Below are 21,183 nucleotides of genomic sequence, written 5' to 3'. Positions count from 1 at the left end.
TCAAGAAAATTGAGTTCAGGTTTACATTTTAATGATAATTCATGCGCACATATGGCCATAAAGGAGGCAAATACGGATATCTGTGTTGTCCTGTTTGTACAGAGCTTGTCATTTTAGTTTCAGTGGGGCAGTTCATGGTGGACCAGCTGGTAGTGGGAACCACAGGAAGGACAGCGCTGGGCGTCTCCCGCATGAAGCCAGAACCACACGATAGCAGTGTTGTCTTCCTCACCTGCAGAGGATTATATTTGGATTTCCCTGGTTTGTAATGTGCACATTCATACAGATCATTGTACTTTGCTTTAAAGGGCAAACTACGACTGAACAAAGAATCCCAAAAATGTAGAAAAGTGGTCAGAACTGCAAAACTTCATCCCAAAGAAAACCTCACACAACTTGTGCAGTATAATCCAAATTGGCCCACCCAGTCGCATTCTCTCTAATGACTAAATTGATATAAAAATGAAAATGTTGGAGGTGTTTCTTTAATATACATCACTTACAAATGCAGCCCACTATCCTCTGGTTTCCAATGCTTGGCACAATGTGAGGGTCCGCTTTGGTACCAGCATACTCCTTGGGCTTCAGCATACTGTAGGGATCCTGTATGTGTATTCATATGCGGTAAGTACATGTAAGGTTCAAGCACAGTATTCAAGTTGTGTGTACAGTAGCCTACCTTCCCCTGTTTAAGGGCCTGCAGGGCACGCCGCTCCAATCCAGTGGCCTGTTCGTCATCTGTCGGTATTCCTAAATGCCAACATGAAATTGCCTTTGTTAGTTAATACATTGTATTTAACTCCAATTTTGTTTTTCAATGGGAAGTAAATGCATGTAAAAATGTTGGTTGTGCTGTGTGCACATTACAGTCAGGAGGCCAGTGTAGTTGAGTGCAAGTGAAACTGCACGTCTGCAAAGGAAGCCACCCACTCCACCCTGCTGCTGTCCCATATCAGGAAACTGGCATTAAACCAAAAATACGCCAGCCAGAGGAGGTGGGTCTATCAAAGGCCTTCCACGAGTTTAAGTCCAGATGACCTTCATGTTATTTATTCAAACGTTATAAAGTTACATTAAGGCGGAAGCTAGTGATGTTTCGGTGCTACATAACCGTCCCACATGACAAATGCACCACAAACAGAGAATGTATTACTGCGTATTAATATTGTCAAAATGAAATCTTATTTATCCTCTCAATAAGAAAAACAACAGCGTAGCGAGCTAATATCGCACTGCAGACATCGCATTTGATATAGCTTTTAGGCCACTTGACTGCGCAATAAACAAAAAATAACTTTAATACAGACAAGACAACCTCCTTCATGACCACTGACAGGGAGTTTTACCGTACCCCATGTGCCTGACTTGCGGTTTAAAGTCTTATTTTCTCGGTGATAAACACACGTACCTTTCCCTGAGGACATGGCACGGTGGAGCGGTCTAGCCACCACATTGCTCCTCAGCCTCAATGTTGTTTGTGTACAGGCTCGAAGAAGAAGACGTCCCGCCATTCTGGTCACACTTTCAGGTATCCAGACTGAACTGCGCTGGACTGAAATGACCCCGACAACCGTCTGAGTGACAGGTGCGCGGACCAAAGAGAGCAGCAACGTGGCTGTTCTAACCAATCAAATACGTAAAAAAAACATGTAGCGTTAATGTTGCTCAAAACTGATACTGATTATACAAATAAGAAATAACATAGGCTAATGAGAATTAAAATTGTCTCTGATATTTGCACAAATTAAAAGTACGCTAATTTTTGAAAATGTTCTGCCTCTCGACATTTTCTTTGTGAAGGATAGACTACTTTCAATTTCCTGACACCCCTTTTTTTTCTCTATCAGGAAATATCACCGAGTTCAAAATAATGCTTGTTTAGCGAGAGTAATGTGTGGCAAAGTGGTCACATAGATATATACTTATGTAAAGTTACAATATTTGCCTTGAAGAGATTAATAGAGGTAGCCTACTTGAGCCATGTCACTTTCTATCACTGTAAAAAATACAACATGAAAAGACAGAGCTGCACTGTGATGCTGTGTATATCTGTTACACGATCACAATATATATATATATATATATATATATTTATTTATTTATTTATTTCAGTTGAATGAGAAGACAGAAGTAAGAAGATTATGCAAACGTTAAAAAATAAATCAACTGGGGATTGATGCTCCTTGCTGCTCTCCTCCAGGAGGAGGCGCTGCAGGACACACGCACAGAAGTGGTTTGTGAAGGTTTCCATGTGAAGAACCAAATCAATGTAGAGAGATGAAGCTGCTGTAACATGTAAACACATTGTTGTTGAGTGTGTTCAGAGTATATAAAGACTGGGTCCCGCTGTATTGCTCAGGCTTCACTACAGCGTCTATTCACAGGCGCGATCCCACTACTGAGCGGCACGGGGGCTTTGACCTGCTCCGTGTCCGACCTGGGCCGGTTCCCCCTCCTTAGACGACCTGGTGGTCCCGGGCTCCCCCAGGAGCACCATACCGATACCGAATTTAGTGCGGATACCCGTTCGGCATAGTCCCTGCAGCTCAGAGCTCCTTAGCTCAAACGCTCCTCCAGCCTCAGCCTCCCGGTAACTGGGATTACAGGCGCGCGCCACCGCACCCGGCGAGAGGACTCTGCACGAGAGAGGGATTGGGGTTTGGAGACGTGACGTCATGTCTTGTTTTGTATCATTCACAATGATATTCTTCCTCTCTTCATCAGTTTCTAGCTTGTTTATCAAATTCATACTTGAGTAAAAGTACAAGTAGAGTGTAGGAATACTCTGTTACAAGTAAAAGTCCTGCATTCAAAAGGTTTCTCAAGTAAAAGTACAAAAGTATTGGCATCAAAATATACTTAAAGTATCAAAAGTAAAAGTATTTATGCAGATTGCGTCTTTTCAGAATATTATAGCCTATCAGTTTCAATTATAATGATTGACATAGCTGTGGGAACATGTTTCAAATGGGGGGTGCTGTGGGGATGACACCAGGGCCGGTTTTGACCAATTTGCTGCCCAAGGCAAGATTTTAGCTGGCAATGGTTTAGCTCTACAAAAGACCACTACACTACAAACAGAGAAACGTATTGATATGGTGGACAGCTTATATAAAAAGGCTTCAAATGTATTTAGTATTGCATGAACATGTTTTAATTGGGGGGTGGACTTCACATCTCTAGGTGGGTCCGGGGGTGCCCCCACGGGAAGATTTTTTTTAACATTTTAAAGTAAAATGCTTCAATCTGGTGCACTTTGAGCGCCCAATTACTAGAGACATGATCAAGGAGATACAACTCTAAAACACCCATATGAAAAAGATCGGTTTGCATTTTAATAATCAAATAAATATGTGAAGTGAACATAACCGATAACCTACCATAGCCAATAACAAATACATGTAGGCTAACTTGTTTTATTTTTGTGGTTCATTTATATCTTATTTTATCAGTTAACATTTATTTATTTATGCATATTTTTAAATCTCTCCAGTTTTAAACAATATTTTTGGTTTACTGTCCTATAGTATACATTGGAATGATTTCAAACCTGTTTTTATTTATCCTAATAATTATAAAGGAGTGCCTTGGAAATATTTGTTTACATAAATTGTGATCAAAACATTTGAGACCCACTGAGACAACTTAGACTAAAGTGAACTATCTAAACACTCAGAGTCCTTTACCTCACTGAGCCTCTCAGTCTGACAGGAGAGCTCTCCCTCCACATTATTGTAGAAACAGCTTCTTATATCCGTTAGCGCAGCAGAAGCTAACAACATTCCCCGCCGGTACCGGTGCACCCCCTCTCTCTATCTCTCTCTCTCTCTCACGCTGGCTTTGAGCTGTGGGCGCCTGATAAGCCAACATCCCCCACTTTCATCACTTACAGCGCCCATCGTACAGTGCAAATTGAAAATGTAACCGGGGTGAAAAGGGTGTTATAGTTACTTAATTATGAATGTTATTACATCAAGGCTGAACATTCTTCTTCTTTTTTTAATTATATTTGTATTTAATCTTGTGGAAGTGCAGATCCCCTGTCCTCCACCAGGGGGTGCTGCAGCACCCTCAGCACCCCTACTTCCCACGGCCCTGATGATTGATGCATTAAATTGTTTATCAAAGCTGGTAAAGGTGCAGCTAAAGTTTTAATTACTTTGTATTCTGTGTATGTGTTACACAATCACAAAATATATATTGTATTCGATGTGTTGTCAGTGGAATGAGACAACTGTAGGAATACTCTGTTACAAGTAAAAGTCCTGCATTCAAAAGGTTTCTCAAGTAAAAGTACAAAAGTATTGGCATCAAAATATAAGTATCAAAAGTAAAAGTACTTATGCAGATTGCGTCTTCTTAGAATATTATGTAGCCTATGTTTCAATTATAATGATTGATGCATTAAAGTGTTTATCAAAACTGGTAAAGGTGCAGCTATAGTTTTAATTACTTTGTATTTTGTGTATGTGTTACACAATCACAAAATATATATTGTATTCGATGTGTTGTCAGTGGAATGAGACAACTGAAGTAAATAGATTAAATGCAAACGTTAAAAAGAAAACAGCTGGGATTGATGCTCCTTGCTGCTCCCCTCCAGGAGGAGGCGCTGCAGGACAAACACACAGAAGTGGTTTGTGAAGGTTTCCATGTGAAGAACCAAATAAATGTAGAGAGATGAAGCTGCTGTAACATTGGTGTTGAGTGTGTGTGTGTTGTCCCAGGTGTGTGTTCAGAGTATATAAAGACTGGGTCCCGCTGTATTGCTCAGGCTTCACTACATCGTCTATTCACAGGCGCGATCCCACTACTGAGCGGCACGGGGGCTTTGACCTGCTCCGTGTCCGACCTGGGCCGGTTCCCCCCTCCTTAGACGACCTGGTGGTCCCGGGCTCCCCCAGGAGCACCATATCGAAACCGAACTTAGTGCGGACACCCGTTCGGCATAGTCGCTGCAGCTCAGAGCTCCTGAGGTGAGCTCAAACGCTCCTCCAGCCTCAGCCTCCCGGTAACTGGGATTACAGGCGCGCGCCACCGCACCCGGCGAGAGGACTCTGTCTGCACGAGAGAGGGATTGGGGTTTGGAGACGTGACGTCATGTCATGTTTTGTATCATACACATTATATTCTTCTTCTCTTCATCATTTTCCAGCTTGTTTATCAAATTCAGCCGATGATTTGTTTTGCTTAAATTATTGGGAAGTTTGATATAAGAACATTTTCAATTAGACAGGTAGTTTATGCCTAAAACTATATTTTGTTGTCCTGAGTCTTTTCCAGTTTTTATCAAGAAAACAAATTATAGGTTTGAATGTTTTATGTAGACTCATTTACTTCTGGTGAAGTCTGACGACTGGCATACATTTATTGCTAAAACTGAAAGTTTCACTTTTAATGCTGTTCATGATTCTTAGTATGCACATCTTGACATTTGTATATTAATAAGAACATGAGTGTGTTTTTTTACATTGTACTTTAGTCCTTGTGAGTTTAAATGTATAGATATCCGTCAGTAGCTTTTCACCAATTTCTCAGTAATACTAATAACATTTAATGGATGGTGGCTAACTGTAAAATAAATTAAATAAAAGATGAGAAATATTAAAGTATCCCTTTTTTGTTTATTTTGTGGATTCAAATGACAGGTCTGACTGCAGAGATTGATGGACTTTATTGAACTTTAAGAAGAAGTTGGTGATGAAGGTGGAGGATGAGGAGGAGGAATAAAGGTCTCTGATGCTCGGCTCTGGATCAGCTGCTGTAGATGGAAGTCTGTGAAGTCCAGGACCTGGAGGAAACCCGAGAAACTGGAGGTAGAGTTTGACGGAGGTTGAAGAGGGAACAGGGTTTTAGCAGTTAGAGGTCCAACAGGCGGGAGGTTTCCAGAAGAGGTTTTAGGTGGAGCATGCGTCTGCAGCTTCCTGCTGTCTGCAGGTGGAGGCTGGGTATGAAGGCAGTTCAGATCTGCAGCTGGAAGAGGGGGGAGAAGTACTCAGATCTTGTACTTGAGTAAAAGTACAAGTAGGAATACTCTGTTACAAGTAAAAGTCCTGCATTCAAAAGGTTTCTCAAGTAAAAGTACAAAAGTATTGGCATCAAAATATAAGTATAAAAAGTAAAAGTATTTATGCAGATTGCGTCTTCTCAGAATATTATATAGCCTATTTTCAATTATAATGATTGATGCATTAAAGTGTTTATCAAAGCTGGTAAATGTGCAGCTATAGTTTTAATTACTTTGTATTTTGTGTATGTGTTACACAATCACAAAATATATATTGTATTCGATGTGTTGTCAGTGGAATGAGACAACTGAAGTAAATAGATTAAATGCAAACGTTAAAAAGAAAACAGCTGGGATTGATGCTCCTTGCTGCTCCCCTCCAGGAGGAGGCGCTGCAGGACAAACACACAGAAGTGGTTTGTGAAGGTTTCCATGTGAAGAACCAAATCAATGTAGAGAGATGAAGCTGCTGTAACATGTAAATACGTTGTTGTTGAGTGTGTGTGTTCAGAGTATACAGAGTGTATAAAGACTGGGTCCCGCTGTATTGCTCAGGCTTCACTACAGCGTCTATTCACAGGCGCGATCCCACTACTGAGCGGCACGGGGGCTTTGACCTGCTCGGTGTCCGACCTGGGCCGGTGCCCCCCTCCTTGGACGACCTGGTGCTCCCCCAGGAGCACCATATCGATACCGAACTAGTGCGGACACCTGTTCGGCAATATAAAATATGTTACATTATTATATATTCAACTAAACCAAACATCATGTAAAATGTAGTCTTTTAATACGTATCTTTGATATTTTAGGACATTTTTATAGTAATTCTTACATAGGCTACTTTTACTGAAATAATATTTTTGGTTGCAGTGCCTTCATTTCGTTGTCATTGCCGGTACTGCTGTGTAACACATTAAAAGGCTCAGCTGGAGCTATTGTAACCTTCAAATACAGATAAGCTAAGTAAGGTCTGAAAAAACAAGTTAAGTTAAGTTAAGCTTCATCGAAATGCAGTTCAAACTTAATTTTTCCAAAAATAAATTCTAACAGTTTTTATCCATAAAGTATTTGTTCTCATTTGTTTCCTATCTTGTTATTCATATTTGAATATATGACTTAAGATAAGAGTTACTTTTGAAGTATCGTTGACCTTCATACTTCAAACATTACAGCTTTGGCTCAATTATAAGTTAGGTTTGATAAAAGCAACACAGCTGGTCTTGAAGACATTAAATAACGCACATAAGCAAAAATAATATACTGCTTTACTTTAATGTTTCCAACATAATGAGTTTGACAGCAGCACAACGAAACACACATCATTAATTATACACCAATAGCATTTATGATCCAGTCCATTGTACGATAGCGAACATAATTAACAAAGGAGCAAACATAAAACATGATTCACATACTCTCATGTGCTTATATTTCTTTGACAAAGTATTTTCACGAGATACATTTAAAGCTCACAATATCCAGTTTATAATAAGTTTATTGAGTTACAATGGACCATATTCACAACAATTCACAGTTAGCAGGTCCCTAACTGAATTAGGACAACAAGAGACAAAACACAAACATTTGAACCGAAAGACACAGTTGGTTCATTTATATTTCATAGTTTCTAAACTTCTGCAGCAGACTAGATGGGGAGTCAGTGGCCCAACGGAAACGCCGATGGCAGTAATCACCTGAGCAAGGAATAGAAAAGTCAGTCAGTTTTACATAGTTTAATACAGTCAGAGCAATACTCTTGGGTGATACATTACAATTAATGGATAGGAACAGTTGAGATACCCAGGCGAGTAAACTCTGCACTCTGGAATGATGCTAAAAAAACTGGATAACATGAATGTAAAGTCAAACTGTTTAAGAATTTCTAGACTATTTGATGTTATTATCCCTCCTTATTTAAAGGTATTACCTACAGTGGAAACAGACAGGATTACCAGTAAGAAACCTAAGCAATATACTGGTGTGGATAGGGGCATCAGGAACAAAATAAATGTTGCCAGCTAAACAAATAAATATCAGTTTAGGTGTATGCTATATTATTATTATAGACAGCCCATTCAGACGGGGATCTAAAGTAGTTATTTAATCTATTCAAAAGCCACCAAACTCCATTCATTTAAAAAAATGCACCTTGCAGGACAGGCAAGTTGCAGGTCTACCCCTAACTTGTTCAGATACTTTGTTTTTTTGCGGGAATTTAGTGGTCACACAACTGTAGATGCAGTAGTACTCCTGTATTGGTAAAATTGCTGTTTTTGAAAATGGAATTTGGCTCTTAAAAAATCATAGATAATTGCTTTAGTTTGTGTCTGTTTTGCTGTTTCACACAGAGGTGAAAATATTCTACATATAAACTAATGCTGATTTTAGGTGGGCCTGCCCTGTCTGTTTCAAGTGGGGGCGTGCTGACAGCCATCTCTATAATACACTGACTCTTGTTAAGTACCTCAACCCCAATCCCTTTGAGCATTATGTGACTACTAAACTAAAAATGCTAAATGCAATGTTGCAAAATATAATTGTTTTGCCCTGCCGATACATTAAAAGAGATAGGGTTTCGATACGTTTCATTAGAGAACATTTCAAAATGCACTCACTTGCGGATGACCTGGCTTCATAAGGAGGGATCCTCTGTTCTTCTGGCTCAGTCTGAAGGTCCTCTGCTTGGGAAGCAACAGGGATTTCTGCATTTGAGGCCTCCAACATTGGTTCCTTCTTACTTCTCACAGCCCAGTGCATTGACTGCAAACACATAACCCAAATGTATTGGTATAGGCTTTCAAAGTTAAACAGATAACACAATACTTTTTTACTCCTCTACAAGAGTCAATACATTACATACAGTTTTCACAGAGTCATTCAGGGCCTGCCAGTCATGAAATGGAATAGCAACTCCACTTCTTCCCCAAATGTCATAGTTTTTTCTTTTGGCTTCATTGCATAAAACCTCTTTGGCTTCCTGGAGCTTTTGAAAATCAGCCACTGTCCAAAAGAAAGAAAACAACAGGTTATGAGATGGAACATTATGCTAACCAATTAGTTATTTTTGCATGCAGATGAAAGAAGCCCTACATTATCATATGTTGCTTTGAAGTCAGAAAGAAGCATTAAAAGGCAGGTTTGTAAGGTAAGTTGTAAGAAATGTAATCAAAATAAAAGTTGTGTTAATCTTTGCTTTGCTTATATAATGATAAAAGTGTGTATGCATATACCTTTTTTTTTTAAATTTGTCAACATTTGAAAATGTCTAGCAGTGTATGTCTAGCATGTACCTGCTGTTGGACTGTCTAGGTGTTTGTCTGGGTGACATGCCAAGGCTCGGATCTTGTACTCATTGAGAATCTGTTCAGTCTGCAAGGGAAAATGTTGAATAAAAAACATGAACTTCTAAATATTTGAAATTGGGGAATAAGTCTATTATTTTATTTTCCAGCGACATTAAGCCCAGAGTAAAAACACATGAATATACACGCATTTTGTCCCCCTTTTCATTTATTTTGATACATTCAAAAAGTATCGATTATTTAATGTAACTCGATATTGTCATTGCAGTTACTCTACTGATAACGCTGTTGTAATCATCACGTTCGCATGGTAAAGAACTACAAATACAGTGACACAGCGTACTCAGACCCTGATGACGCACGAACAGATCCTGTGACATCTTTTGCTGAAGCATCAACAGGTCTGTGTTGAATCAGGCTAACCTCTGGTGCATACATCATTCATGAATCCAAAATATAACAGTTTACAAGTTACTAATCATTTGCGGATTACCATCATTCTTCGGTATCTTTAACTTCTGAACATTTGAACCAGTAGGTTTTGGTTTGTTGATTCAAACATCATAATTTCACCCAGCAAATAGACTGGTCCTTAAAGCCCCTGTCTAGAATTTACCGAAGACAATTCATCGCATCCTAATAACCCGTAGTAATCCTCCAAGTCCTCTGGTTTGCTGTTCAGAATAGCCTCCATAAAAATGTAATAAGAAATGTGAAGATTTGTGTTCTTGTCAGTCACGGAGAAGCTCTGCTCTCTTCGATCACAAATGTTCGGTTCAAGGACTGCTGGTGGGCTCCCCCTCGCTGCTGCTGTGGGTCACACACACTGAGTATATTCTTAAAGTTCAACTTTCTATTACTTTTCAGCTAACTTTGGATAATTAACCAATAAACTGCCAGATGGTTAAAATGGTCAATGAAGATCTATCCTGAGTTGTGTGGAAAAGTGTCCCTTTACCACATGACGTATGCTGCATTCAAGTGTCTAAACGTAAACTCCTCACTCAGCTAGAAATGTCGAATGACGAATAAAAAGAATTTTTTTGTTCAGTATGCAGTCTTCAGTAGGCCTATATGGCACACATTATATGTTACTGTGTGAAAAACTTTGTGGATGTTTTGGATGATTGTGCTATCATAAGTACCACATGGTATACATATGAGTAAAAATGAAAATTGGTGAGGTTGTGATTAAAAAATACACATGTGATACAATAATATAATAATATATTAATAGTAGTAGTATTCATTTATTCAGCCTATCCACATATTCGTGTCCAATTAGCCAAGTATTACTATTAGAATCCGAATATCAGTTTTCAGTTATCCGAATAGTAGTATTACTATCCTAATATCAGTTTCCAATTATTACAAGGACGTTTTAAATCAATTACGCATTTTCCCTCTGCCTTTTTTCATACAGTGTGTGAAGGCAGCAACATTTTGTTATGGTTTTACGTCATCGACGTAAAAGGGGGAAGTTCCAGCCGGATTACTGGTGGAGAATGAGTCACGTGCGCTATGCAAATGAGCCAGCTGTCGGAGAGGAAGGATCTGCTCAGCGGCTCTGCGGGCTGAAGATGGCGGACGAAGAGACTCGTCTCGGAGCGGCCTTTTCGGGCGCCTCAGATATGGAAGAACCTGCCGCTAAAAGGTCGAAAATCAGTACAGTAACTTACCATGGAGTTAATAGCGATAAAGCAGATCAATTATCGTGCGTCTCCGGGGCCACCGAGAGATGGGAGGCGGCGATGGATTGTGCTCAGCCCGCGGAGAAGGAAGCGAAGCCGGTGATGGCGGTAGAGCAGGCCCCAGCAGAGCCAGGCGGAGACAACAATGGCCTGGGACTCAAACCAGCAGTGAAATTAGACGACAGCGCTGTACTGGGAACAACTGAGGAGGATGCTGGTATGTAAAGAGACGGACATTTAACAACGTTTTATGTTTTTACGCGACTCAAAGTTGCCAGAGCTTGTTTTTAGCAACTTAACCGGTGGGTTTGAAACAAATTATAAGTTAGCGTTATTCCCGAAGTTAGTTAATTTAGCTAGCTTACTTAGTAAAGGTGTGTGGGCGTTGACAGCTTTGTACTATGAATTTACTTCTCAAAACGATACGTTTAACTTTTCTTTGTCAAAACTGAAAGAGGAAACTGTATGTGGCACACATTGTTGGTATTTCACGTATTAACTTATTCCTTCACTGTACTTAACTATGATAGCCACTTAGCATTTGTTAGCCGGTTTAACTTGTATATGTTCTATTGACGTTCACTTAGATAGGTTCCCACACTTACGTTGTTGCCATGGGTAATGGTTGTAAATGATCATAGTGGTTATTAGAGATAGACGCCACTTATCTCTAGTTTTAATTTTACAAGCTTCTCCATTCTCAGTTTTCCTCGGACATGACGACCTCCCCTCTAACGGTCTGGCTGTCACACCGGACCACAACAACGAAGACGATGACAGATCGTCTCACGCAAGCTCCAGCGACTGGGCACCGCGACCGCAAATAGGTAACTTAGTTAGGTGCATTTAGGGACAATCTTTGCCTGCAGCTTTGAACAATCATCTAACGTTTTTATTTAGTTGTACAAATAGTAAATCGTTCAAACTACTTTCATACCTCTCATACTGAGATGTTGTATTTCCCGGCCAGGTTCCTACGCATTCATCCAGCAACACATCAGAGAGACAGATCCGAGGACCATTTTGAGAGATTTGCTGCCTGAGACTGAACTCCCAGCCGATTTAGACGACATGACATTGTGGCAGATCATCATCAACATCTCAGAACCTCCGAAAAGAAAAAAACGAAAGGATATTAACACCTTAGAAGATGTGGTCAGGCTACTCCATGAAAGTAAAAGGATCCTTGTGCTGACTGGTGCAGGGGTATGTATTTACAGTATTATAATACAGATGTTCTGTTTGAACTACCTGCTGGACTGAATACATAGTGCCAATGTTCATGATATTAAGTCAGTATGCATGTATGGTTTTCTTGCAGGTGTCGGTGTCATGTGGAATACCAGACTTTCGCTCCAGAGATGGTATTTATGCACGGCTGGCTGTAGATTTCCCTGATCTTCCAGACCCTCAAGCTATGTTTGACATTGAATACTTCAGAAGGGACCCAAGACCCTTTTTCAAGTTTGCTAAGGTTTGTTTATTGCCCCCATCTGCTTTTGTGCAAATCTAAGTTGAAATTAGATTGACGTAATAATATAATAAAATGCGTTTAAAAGTATGTATTGTGTACAAATGAATCATCACGTACATTTTTGCAAGGTGCTACAGAGAGTCTTGTGTTTACATTGTGTTTTAAAATAGTATTCAGAACATTTGAAATACTTTTTATTTAGACAACTTTTTGAGGCCTCATTAAACCCATCCCTTGCATTCATCGGGGGAACTTCTACTACTTTTGCTGCTTTTGTAGTCACTTAACCTTAAAAGTACCAGTTTTCCACCAAGACTAATATCAACCAAACCTAATTGATAACAAACATTTAAGAATATAGCGAGCTTTGATCTCATAATGCATTTTCCTTTTTTTTTGCAGGAGATCTACCCTGGTCAGTTTCAGCCGTCGCCTTGTCACAAATTCATATCTATGATGGATAAGCAGAAGAAGCTGCTGCGCAACTACACCCAAAACATTGATACATTAGAACAAGTGGCTGGAGTTCAGAGGATTATCCAGTGTCACGGTAAGTCTGAACTAATAAACAGATCTTGTTTATATTTATATAGTTTGTCATGTTGAAAGTCACTAATAATCTTTTTTTTCTCAGGGTCGTTTGCAACTGCTTCCTGTCTCGTCTGTAAACACAAAGTGGATTGTGAAGCTGTAAGGGAAGACATCTTTAACCAGGTATTTATTTATGAGGAACTGATCTGATATCACATGTAAACATGCAACAACATTTCATGGTTATTGCATGAAAATACTCTGCAGGCATCTTCCATGTGGAATCTTGCAGGGCTCGAAGAAGTGGATCTGAGTACAGTTCCTTTGTATCAAATCTTGTTTGCTATACTCTTGATGTCGACACTGGTTCCAACACGAGATAAAATAAATACATGTATTATTTTCACTGCAGATTCAACAGGTTAAACAAATAACCAAATGTATTGCTCCACAGCTTGGAAGTCCATCCCTGCAGTAGAAATTGGTTATTTAGATTCAACACAAGTAACTTGATGCTAGAAAAGTTGCCAAGATTAATGGTGGAAACATTTATTAGCTTCTCATGGTCAAATGCAGAAATGTTATGCTCATAAAGAAATGCATTTATTTGTTTTAAAATGTGTATTTTGTTTTGAATGCTATTAACATACATTCATCCTGCAGGTTGTCCCTCATTGTCCACGTTGTCCAGATATTCCCCTGGCAATCATGAAACCCGACATCGTCTTCTTTGGAGAGAATCTTCCAGAAATGTTTCACAGAGCCATGAAGCAGGATAAAGACGAGGTGGACCTCTTGATTGTCATCGGCTCCTCGCTTAAAGTCCGACCAGTTGCCCTTATCCCAAGTATGTCTTGATCTGATGAAAGTTTTCAATTGTGCCTTCAATAAAACCAAACATACAATAAGTAACTGTTTTCTCTTTGTCCCATCCAGACTCCATTCCTCATGAAGTGCCTCAGGTCCTGATCAACAGGGAGCAGCTGCCTCACCTCAACTTTGACGTGGAGCTGCTCGGAGACTGCGACGTCATCGTCAACGAGCTCTGTCACCGGTTGGGTGGAGATTTTGAGCAGCTCTGCTTCAACACTTTAAGACTGACGGAGACCACAGATAAACCCCCGCGGCTACCGGAACAGCCACCAAGTGAGGCCTTGCCTGCTTCCAGCGACGCAGCTCAGGAGGAACAGAAGCAGCACAGTACAGACTCAGTAACTAAGCCTTCAGAGGAGACACACAGTCCGAATGTCGCAGATACTGCCGGTAATAATGTCACACCTCCAGAGCCTTGTCCAAATGCCCAGTGTCCCAGTGAGGAGACGGCTGAGCCTTCAGAGTTACCGGCAGAAGGCGTGCCAAAAGAAGAGGCCGCTGAAGTAAAGAGCCACACCTCCAACCTGGAATTCCGAAGACGATGCTGGATGAGTCGGATCAACAGAAGTCCGATCAGCAAACGCCTTGAGAGTGAGCTAAAGACTACAGCAGAGATTAGACTGCTTACTATAAGTCTATTTTTTCATGTATTAGAAATTGAGACGTATATGTATTTATACATAGGTTTAAATACAACCTAATAATCAGGGTTTACACATCCCAAGTTTTTAGCTCTACTTTGTTGTGGTACATACATAAACACAGAAGGAGGAATTAAGTTGTAAGATAAGTTATAGAATATAAATAACAAAAAGAAAGTTTACAAGAAATATTAGTACATCAAAAAAGTTATAAGGATATGAGAAATGACTTTGGGGAAGAAAATGGATATATGTGCTGTATATTAGAATTAAAAATGGGAATGCGACTGTTATGAAAACAGTTTTATCCCTGAACATGCGGTTAATACTTATATTAACATGTTAATACTTATATTAACATGTTAATACTTATATTAACATGTTCAAATCTTCTCCAGATGTTTATTGCCTCACTTTAAATTGTTCTTGTTATTTCCCTACAGCCGGTCAGTACCTGTTTCAAGCACCAAATCACTATATCTTCCACGGGGCGGAGGTTTACTCTGAATCTGAAGATGAGACATCGAGCTCCTGTGGGAGCGACAGCGATGAGTCTGACTGCAGCGGAGACGGGGGGGAAGAAGACAGCGAGCTGGAGGACGCAGACACACTAGCAGCGGATGGAGAGACACGCCTCGGAGACACAATACAACTCACTTTATCCAACGAGGCCGCGTCGGGCGCGCAGACAGACAATACTCCTGAAAAGACTCAGAGCACCGTACACCTTTAAAATGTAAAGTCGACAAAGCACTAATTGTCTTTTCGTATATTTTTTGAATCATCAACCTTACTATTATTTTTCATGAAGTTGAAATTGTGTGACAACTTTGTGAATATGCAGCAACTTCTCTTTATTTTGTATTGCTATTTGGCCACATGCATTGTCTGAAACCTCATACTGTATACTACTTACTAAATAGAATGCAGTAGTTATTCTTTTCTTATTGAAGATTTCTTCCCATCTAATCTCATTTGTATACACATTGAGTAATTCTTCTTCTGAGAGATCCACTGTAGACACTAGATTAAGCTTTAATTCCTAAAATGCAGTTATTACAAGCAAAGACTTCCTTTGTCTTACTCCATAGAGGTAACTCAACTGTGGTCTAATTATGTGTTTTCAGAGTTGGTTATGTTACCATTGGGAAACATGTAAATATGTAAGCCCACTGCCTGCTAAATAGTGGGTACTATGAGTTTCGGACACATACATAAATCTTCAAATGGTTTACTTGCCAATAACGCATTGTCTAACTTGCAATATAAAAGTCAAGCACTGCCTTTTCATGAGGGTAAATGCTTGGAAGAAAAAAAAGAACAATACTCTTTCATTTCAGACCAAAGAACACTTAGCACCACGGTTATGTTGTCATAAGCTTTGTATGTTAAACCTGTCATTTGACTCTTGGAGAAAAAAAAAACTATTGAAAAGGTGTTCCTTCCGACATGTGGCAGCTACTTTTTACGGTCAAGCCTCTTATTTTTGTACTCTGATGTGACACATACTCATCAAAGAGTAGATGATAGTTTATATCTGTACAAAGTTATACTAAGTTGTATTATTAAGCCTTAGGAATATATTCAATGAGTTCACATTGAAAATGGCACTTTTGTTCCTTTCTTATACAAGCGGTTTTGTTGCCCATGTTTTTTTTCATAAGATATCAAGTTATAATTCAGAGGGGTCTGCTGCCTGTAAAGATAAAGTGTTGGTACGGAGAAATGTAAGCCAATGTGTTGGATAATGCTCTACACCGACATATTTCACATGCCATTTACAAGGTAGCCTTATGTTTTGTTTATGGAAATATGTTTTTTACATCCTTATAGTTATCTTGTCTTGGTTCTCAGTAAAATTGAATGAAAAACACTACCATCTCTTTTCTGTTATTTCATACACACCAACCATGTGTTCACATCAATATCTTCAATGTGGTGCAGGCATAAATAATGCGCCACCTAGCGCCTTAAACCCCACACTGACAGTTTACTTCACTGTACGGGGCTTTGAAAGAGCATGCATATTGAGTGAGAGACAAATACGGGGCATAACGACTAAGTTTAATTTGAACAACTAGTATTCTGAAATAGGTGTATTTTTGACAGCAATACATATGTAGGGATTTAACTGCGTTACAAACCATTGTGGCTAAACGTTCCTAGTTTGCGCATGCGTCGTAAGGTATCAATCTAACATGTGGCTATAATATCAAGCTAGTCAATCTGTTGACATTCATATTAAGTCTTTTAAAACGCTGTACACGACCCAGTTGAATACCGTTGACATAAATAAAGCATATAAACCTTCTTTATTCTGCTCAGTCTTTGGAACTACATTTCCCTGTTTCTCTCAGCTGTCCGGTATTACGACGTGTCGTAAAATTCAGCTAACAGCAAAACCGAGATGGACACCACAAAAGACCCCTGACAGTTTTTAGTGTTTATCTAAGTGTTATAAACAAATCTTAATGTAGCGAAGGTAGGCTTCAGCACGCAGGACTGGTCTTGGACATGGAGGATATGGAAGATGACAGCTTAGACACAAAAGACGACCATAACCACAACTGTTGTGCGAGCAGCAGCAGCAAAGTCCGCACGTATCTGAGGAGCCAGCTGTCGGGTGTAGCGACGGTTCCGCAGCCAGCCTGCCCATTGGTGCCGGGTGGAGAACCGGGGACGCGACGAGGGAAACTGTGGTCCGGCAGCACCGGGGGGTCAAAGTTCATGGACTCGGATTCAGGCAGTGAGAGCAGCGAAGTCAGCGAGACCGACTGCACGGCTCCGCCAGCCGCTGTTGAGGGAAAATTCACCCTGGAGTCTACTTCCAAGTTCCGTAAGTTCACATTCAGCAGCACCGTGTCAACAGGGCCTGGTATCCCGCAGTCCCCGAGCAGCTCCATGCAGTGTACTAACATGTGTTGACTGATGCGTTTGGCTTACAGTTGGTTTGTTAGCCTTGGTTGTTTTGACCAGTAGGCTATTGTGTTTTTGACATAAGTAATGTTCAATCTTACTACTACTCCATTTTCACTCAGTTCTGAATGCAATGGCTGTAGAAGACTACCGGAAAAACCACTGGCCAAACCTGGAGAAGGCAATTGACCGTCTGCTGATCCAGAATCCCACAGACCACATCTCTGTTTCCTATGCACAGATATACAGGTAAGATTATAATGGTAAACTCACTTTAGCTAGGCCTCATTTCCCTGTAAATTGTGATTTTTGATGCCTCCATGTGCACCACTACTTAATCTAGTTCACCTGCAATCCTGGGTTTCTGAGTTTTTGCCTTTTTTGTCTTTCTTGCCCTAGTTACGTCTACAAGTGTGTTTGTCAGCAGCACTCTGAGCTCCTCTACAATGATCTGATAGTAAAATTAACCAATCATCTGCAACAGGTTTCCACCCATCTACAAGTAAGCAGATACAAATAGAAGGAAATTATCATATACAGAAATGGTAGCATTTGCTAACACTTTTATTGTTGTTTTCAGGCGAGCCCACCCGAAGACTTCATTGAGAACTTTAATGTTGCGCTGACGCAATACACAGCTTCTCTTCAGTGTATAGTTCCTGTTTTTATGTACTTGGTAGGCATCTTTTTAGTTCAGTGTATTTGTAGTAGATTTTTGTGCACCCAACTATATCCTGGTGCTACGGTGTCACTTTTCTTCTCAACAGTTTTTCATGTTCCATGTTTTCAGAACAAGTTCTACATCGAATCAAAGCTGAACAGAGACCTAAGGGAGGATCTGATGAAGCTGTTTGCTGATTGCGTAGCAGAAATACATCTGAGCACACTGATGCGTGAGTGCATTGCTTCATTCAAAGCCCTTATATCTGTCATGATATTTGAAAATGGTTATTTTGCTTGTTATTTTGAACTCAACTTTCCATTAACACTTGGTAAATCAATGGCATATGTTTGTCTCAAGTCATTGTGCTGTTGTCTTGTCTTTTATCATGTATTCTTTTCTTGTTCAGCTCTTCTCATCAAAGCTCATTCCATGCCGTTTCAAGTGCAGCCATCTACCATGGCTAGTGTGGTTAAAGGCCTCTACAGCCTGCGACCAGGTAAGCTGTGTTTATATGTGAATATCTCCCCCAGGTTTCAAACGATGTGTTCTGTTTGTGTGTCTGCGTTGTGTGTCAACAGCATACGCCTACAATCTTGTCTTTTGTGAATGTATGCTCAAGGACCTATCATGGTTGCAGTGATTCACAATTTAAAAATAATATATTTTACTAACTATTTTACAGTTGCTGACTGCTCCCTCACTCTCATCAAGCTATAGGCTGTATGCAGAGGTGGGAGAAGGACTCAGATTGTGTATTCAAGTAAAAATACCAGAATGTAGGAATACTCTGTTACAAGTAAAAGTACAAAAGTATTAGCATCAAAATATACTTAAAGTACCAAAAGTAAAAGTAGTGATTGTGCAGATTGGTCCATTTCAGAATAATATATGATGTGTTTTCTAATGATTGATCATGAAAGTGTTCTCAAAGCTGGTAAAGGTGCAGCTAGTTTGAATGACTGTGTATACTGCAGGGTAGCTTGTGAGTTTACTCCAGGTGGAACTAAAGTCTGATTCAACACTTGGTTATATTTCACATCATTCATCCAAGTCTCTAAAGTAACTAAAAGTACAAAATAAATGTAGCAGAGTAAAAGTACACAATGTACCTCTCATTTGAAGTGGAGTAGAAGTACAAAGTGGCATAAAATGGAAAGACTCAATTAAAGTACCTCTTTTTTTTATACGTGTTAGGAGAATAAAAAAGCTGCACAACACATCTATCTTACCTTTGGTTTCCTTTTTCAGACTGGGCCAAGTTAGCACCGGCTCTCTTCTCCGGGTTTATCCCGCAGATCAACCCTCCCGCTGTGGAGTCTCTGCTTCCTGACTACGCTGCTCATGACCAGAAGTTACAGATGGATCTCTCCATGAATGGATTTCCGCGGTGTGTTTTCTGAGGCATCACTTCTAGAAAGTCAAAGTCTGAACATTGACACATTTTTGGGAAGGTCTTCTTTTTACTTGAATACTGATGTAATGTGTTTTTGTTTTCCAGAGGTGACCAGTCTCGCAAGCGTGCCAGCGAAGACTCCTGATAGCAAAGCCGGAGTCCCTGCGGAACTATTACTGTGCCTCCTACGTCTTTATCACAAGTTGGCTCACTGCACTAGGTACAATGTTGACAATGTGTCAGTCTCATCTCTCTCGACTCAAGGTCACAAAACACTGTGAACAACAACAAGGAGAACATGAGGGGCTGTTGGGCAGAAGCTTAATCTGACTGCACTAAAACAAGCACACAGACTTCCATTAAGGTGCTTCCCCTCTGTGATTATGATGCATCCTGCTTCAGTATTCCTAGGATGTCGCTGTGTGAGTCTCTTCATGTTCTCCTCATTTGAAGAGTGCCTTCATGGGGCCTTCTGATCGGATATCCCCCTCGAGGGATAGGCCGGTGATGGGTATTTAATTCCTAACCTTTAACATGGAAGAGTCTTTTTGATAGACTGGGCTAATCGAGACTTTCCATTGCTGCTAATAATACTGTCCATGTGATAAACTACAACTCCCTCAGATTCACACACTGTGTCTGTAACCTAGTGGCTTCACTCAAAACAAATGAGTGTTTAAAACAAAAAGAGAACCAAGTCATTGACCTCAACTCAACTGAATCTCTTCCTCATGTTGCCTTTACTGTGTTGGTAAACCGGATTGTATTATCCCGTTACGCCAAAGAGGATTTGCAGTTTTATTTTCCTTTTGTATAAATATGCATTGGATTCAAGCTGGCATTGTTAATGTTGTATACTGTCTTGAGTCACTGAGCCATTTAATGTTTTTATACTAGCAGGTTTTCAGTTTTGGTTGACTTGTTTGTCAAACTCTAACTTTAAACGTACTGTTTTAGCATTGCATGCAGGAAGGGCAGGGACTGCCATGTAGGACATTACACTGTTTGCCACAAAGCTTAAACATCCACAGATTAGCCTTCTTTAATTTCTTGACAATTTACCCAAATCATCCCGATACTGTAAGTAAATCCAACCTGATGCATGAGTTTTACGGAATGAATGATATGCAAATACTGTTTGGTCCGTGTCAGCCGTACTTGTAAGACATGTAGAGCCTGTTCATGATGTAAATAGTTGTTGGTGTTTGCATAGTGGTCAGTGTACCCTAGCTTTTTGTTAAATGATTCACTTGAAGTATTTGATACAAGGTCTTACACTGTTTTAAGTGTACATAGATGCTCAGGCTTGCTTTTCCTTTCCCGCGGTGGGTCTTGGTTATGGTTCTCATTGTCTTTCAAATAAACACGTTTCATTAATTGTTGGGCAAAGAGGGGATTTTGTTTTTGTACTTTTCAAGATTTAAAATCTGGGTATTGACAGACGGTATTCTTGTTAATAAACATATACACTGATACCAATCGGATAACATTGTTTAATAAACAAGCTCTATTCTTCACTATGAGGAAGTGACATGAATTGTTTGACTTAATGCAACATCAGGCTTGACATTGCTTTCCTAACTTAAAAAAAATTGAACAATTAAATACATGGTTATACATTTACAGATTTGTCTTCTATTAATTAAATACAAAATCAGCCTGCAACCTACAATCTTAAAAATGTACTCTAT

The 21,183-nt window shown here is 39.9% G+C and overlaps 4 protein-coding genes across 5 annotated transcripts; 2 read left to right on the top strand and 2 right to left on the bottom strand.

Annotated features, from left to right (window-relative positions):
• Positions 1-9: 9 nt before the first annotated feature.
• On the bottom strand, positions 10-1,623 carry LOC117552455 (cytochrome c oxidase subunit 5B, mitochondrial). Its single transcript, XM_034225882.1, has 4 exons — positions 1,409-1,623; positions 680-750; positions 504-603; positions 10-232 (listed from the first exon to the last, which is right to left on the bottom strand). Exons 1-4 carry the CDS (start codon positions 1,509-1,511, stop codon positions 120-122), a joined length of 387 nt encoding a protein of 128 aa, XP_034081773.1. The 5' UTR covers positions 1,512-1,623; the 3' UTR covers positions 10-119.
• A 5,637-nt stretch (positions 1,624-7,260) lies between these two features.
• dnajc12 (DnaJ (Hsp40) homolog, subfamily C, member 12) lies at positions 7,261-10,301 on the bottom strand. 2 transcript variants are annotated; one of them, XM_034225854.1, is made up of 5 exons: positions 9,803-10,301; positions 9,298-9,376; positions 8,868-9,007; positions 8,623-8,767; positions 7,261-7,701 (listed from the first exon to the last, which is right to left on the bottom strand). In XM_034225854.1, the coding sequence occupies exons 1-5, from the start codon at positions 9,806-9,808 to the stop codon at positions 7,619-7,621; spliced, it is 453 nt and encodes a 150-aa protein (XP_034081745.1). In that variant the 5' UTR covers positions 9,809-10,301; the 3' UTR covers positions 7,261-7,618. The 2 variants fall into 2 exon arrangements, with proteins under 2 accessions (XP_034081745.1, XP_034081739.1); XM_034225848.1 differs by having other exon boundaries at positions 9,926-10,299.
• Positions 10,302-10,799: 498 nt separating this feature from the next.
• sirt1 (sirtuin 1) lies at positions 10,800-16,392 on the top strand. The gene is made up of 9 exons (XM_034225837.1): positions 10,800-11,217; positions 11,705-11,827; positions 11,971-12,206; positions 12,322-12,474; positions 12,877-13,024; positions 13,109-13,188; positions 13,669-13,852; positions 13,942-14,469; positions 14,963-16,392. The coding sequence occupies exons 1-9, from the start codon at positions 10,815-10,817 to the stop codon at positions 15,250-15,252; spliced, it is 2,145 nt and encodes a 714-aa protein (XP_034081728.1). The 5' UTR covers positions 10,800-10,814; the 3' UTR covers positions 15,253-16,392.
• Positions 16,393-16,882: 490 nt separating this feature from the next.
• Positions 16,883-20,971, top strand: cacul1 (CDK2 associated cullin domain 1). Its single transcript, XM_034225845.1, has 8 exons — positions 16,883-17,355; positions 17,558-17,684; positions 17,835-17,937; positions 18,016-18,111; positions 18,226-18,328; positions 18,506-18,595; positions 19,348-19,486; positions 19,598-20,971. Exons 1-8 carry the CDS (start codon positions 17,034-17,036, stop codon positions 19,635-19,637), a joined length of 1,020 nt encoding a protein of 339 aa, XP_034081736.1. The 5' UTR covers positions 16,883-17,033; the 3' UTR covers positions 19,638-20,971.
• Positions 20,972-21,183: the final 212 nt, after the last annotated feature.

Source organism: Gymnodraco acuticeps, unplaced genomic scaffold (assembly GCF_902827175.1).
Source record: "Gymnodraco acuticeps unplaced genomic scaffold, fGymAcu1.1, whole genome shotgun sequence".
NCBI classification, from domain to species: Eukaryota; Metazoa; Chordata; class Actinopteri; order Perciformes; family Bathydraconidae; genus Gymnodraco; species Gymnodraco acuticeps.
Note: the sequence above shows the minus strand (reverse complement) of the source record. Positions and strands in the feature narration are given on the sequence as shown.

Coding starts and splice junctions, on each gene's coding strand:
- LOC117552455 (XM_034225882.1), bottom strand. CDS start 1,511: ATGGCGGGACGTCTTCTTCTTCGAGCCTGTACACAAACAACATTGAGG. Junction 751..1,408: donor TGCCATGTCCTCAGGGAAAG/GTACGTGTGTTT, acceptor GTTGGCATTTAG/GAATACCGACAGATGACGAA. Junction 233..503: donor GAGGATAGTGGGCTGCATTT/GTAAGTGATGTA, acceptor AATCCTCTGCAG/GTGAGGAAGACAACACTGCT.
- dnajc12 (XM_034225848.1), bottom strand. CDS start 10,003: ATGGAGGCTATTCTGAACAGCAAACCAGAGGACTTGGAGGATTACTAC. Junction 8,768..8,867: donor TGAATGACTCTGTGAAAACT/GTATGTAATGTA, acceptor ATGTGTTTGCAG/TCAATGCACTGGGCTGTGAG. Junction 7,702..8,622: donor TGAAGCCAGGTCATCCGCAA/GTGAGTGCATTT, acceptor TTCCTTGCTCAG/GTGATTACTGCCATCGGCGT.
- sirt1 (XM_034225837.1), top strand. CDS start 10,815: ATGAGTCACGTGCGCTATGCAAATGAGCCAGCTGTCGGAGAGGAAGGA. Junction 12,475..12,876: donor CCTTTTTCAAGTTTGCTAAG/GTTTGTTTATTG, acceptor TTTTTTTTGCAG/GAGATCTACCCTGGTCAGTT. Junction 13,025..13,108: donor GAGGATTATCCAGTGTCACG/GTAAGTCTGAAC, acceptor TTTTTTTCTCAG/GGTCGTTTGCAACTGCTTCC.
- cacul1 (XM_034225845.1), top strand. CDS start 17,034: ATGGAGGATATGGAAGATGACAGCTTAGACACAAAAGACGACCATAAC. Junction 18,329..18,505: donor ACATCTGAGCACACTGATGC/GTGAGTGCATTG, acceptor TTTCTTGTTCAG/CTCTTCTCATCAAAGCTCAT. Junction 19,487..19,597: donor TCCATGAATGGATTTCCGCG/GTGTGTTTTCTG, acceptor TTTGTTTTCCAG/AGGTGACCAGTCTCGCAAGC.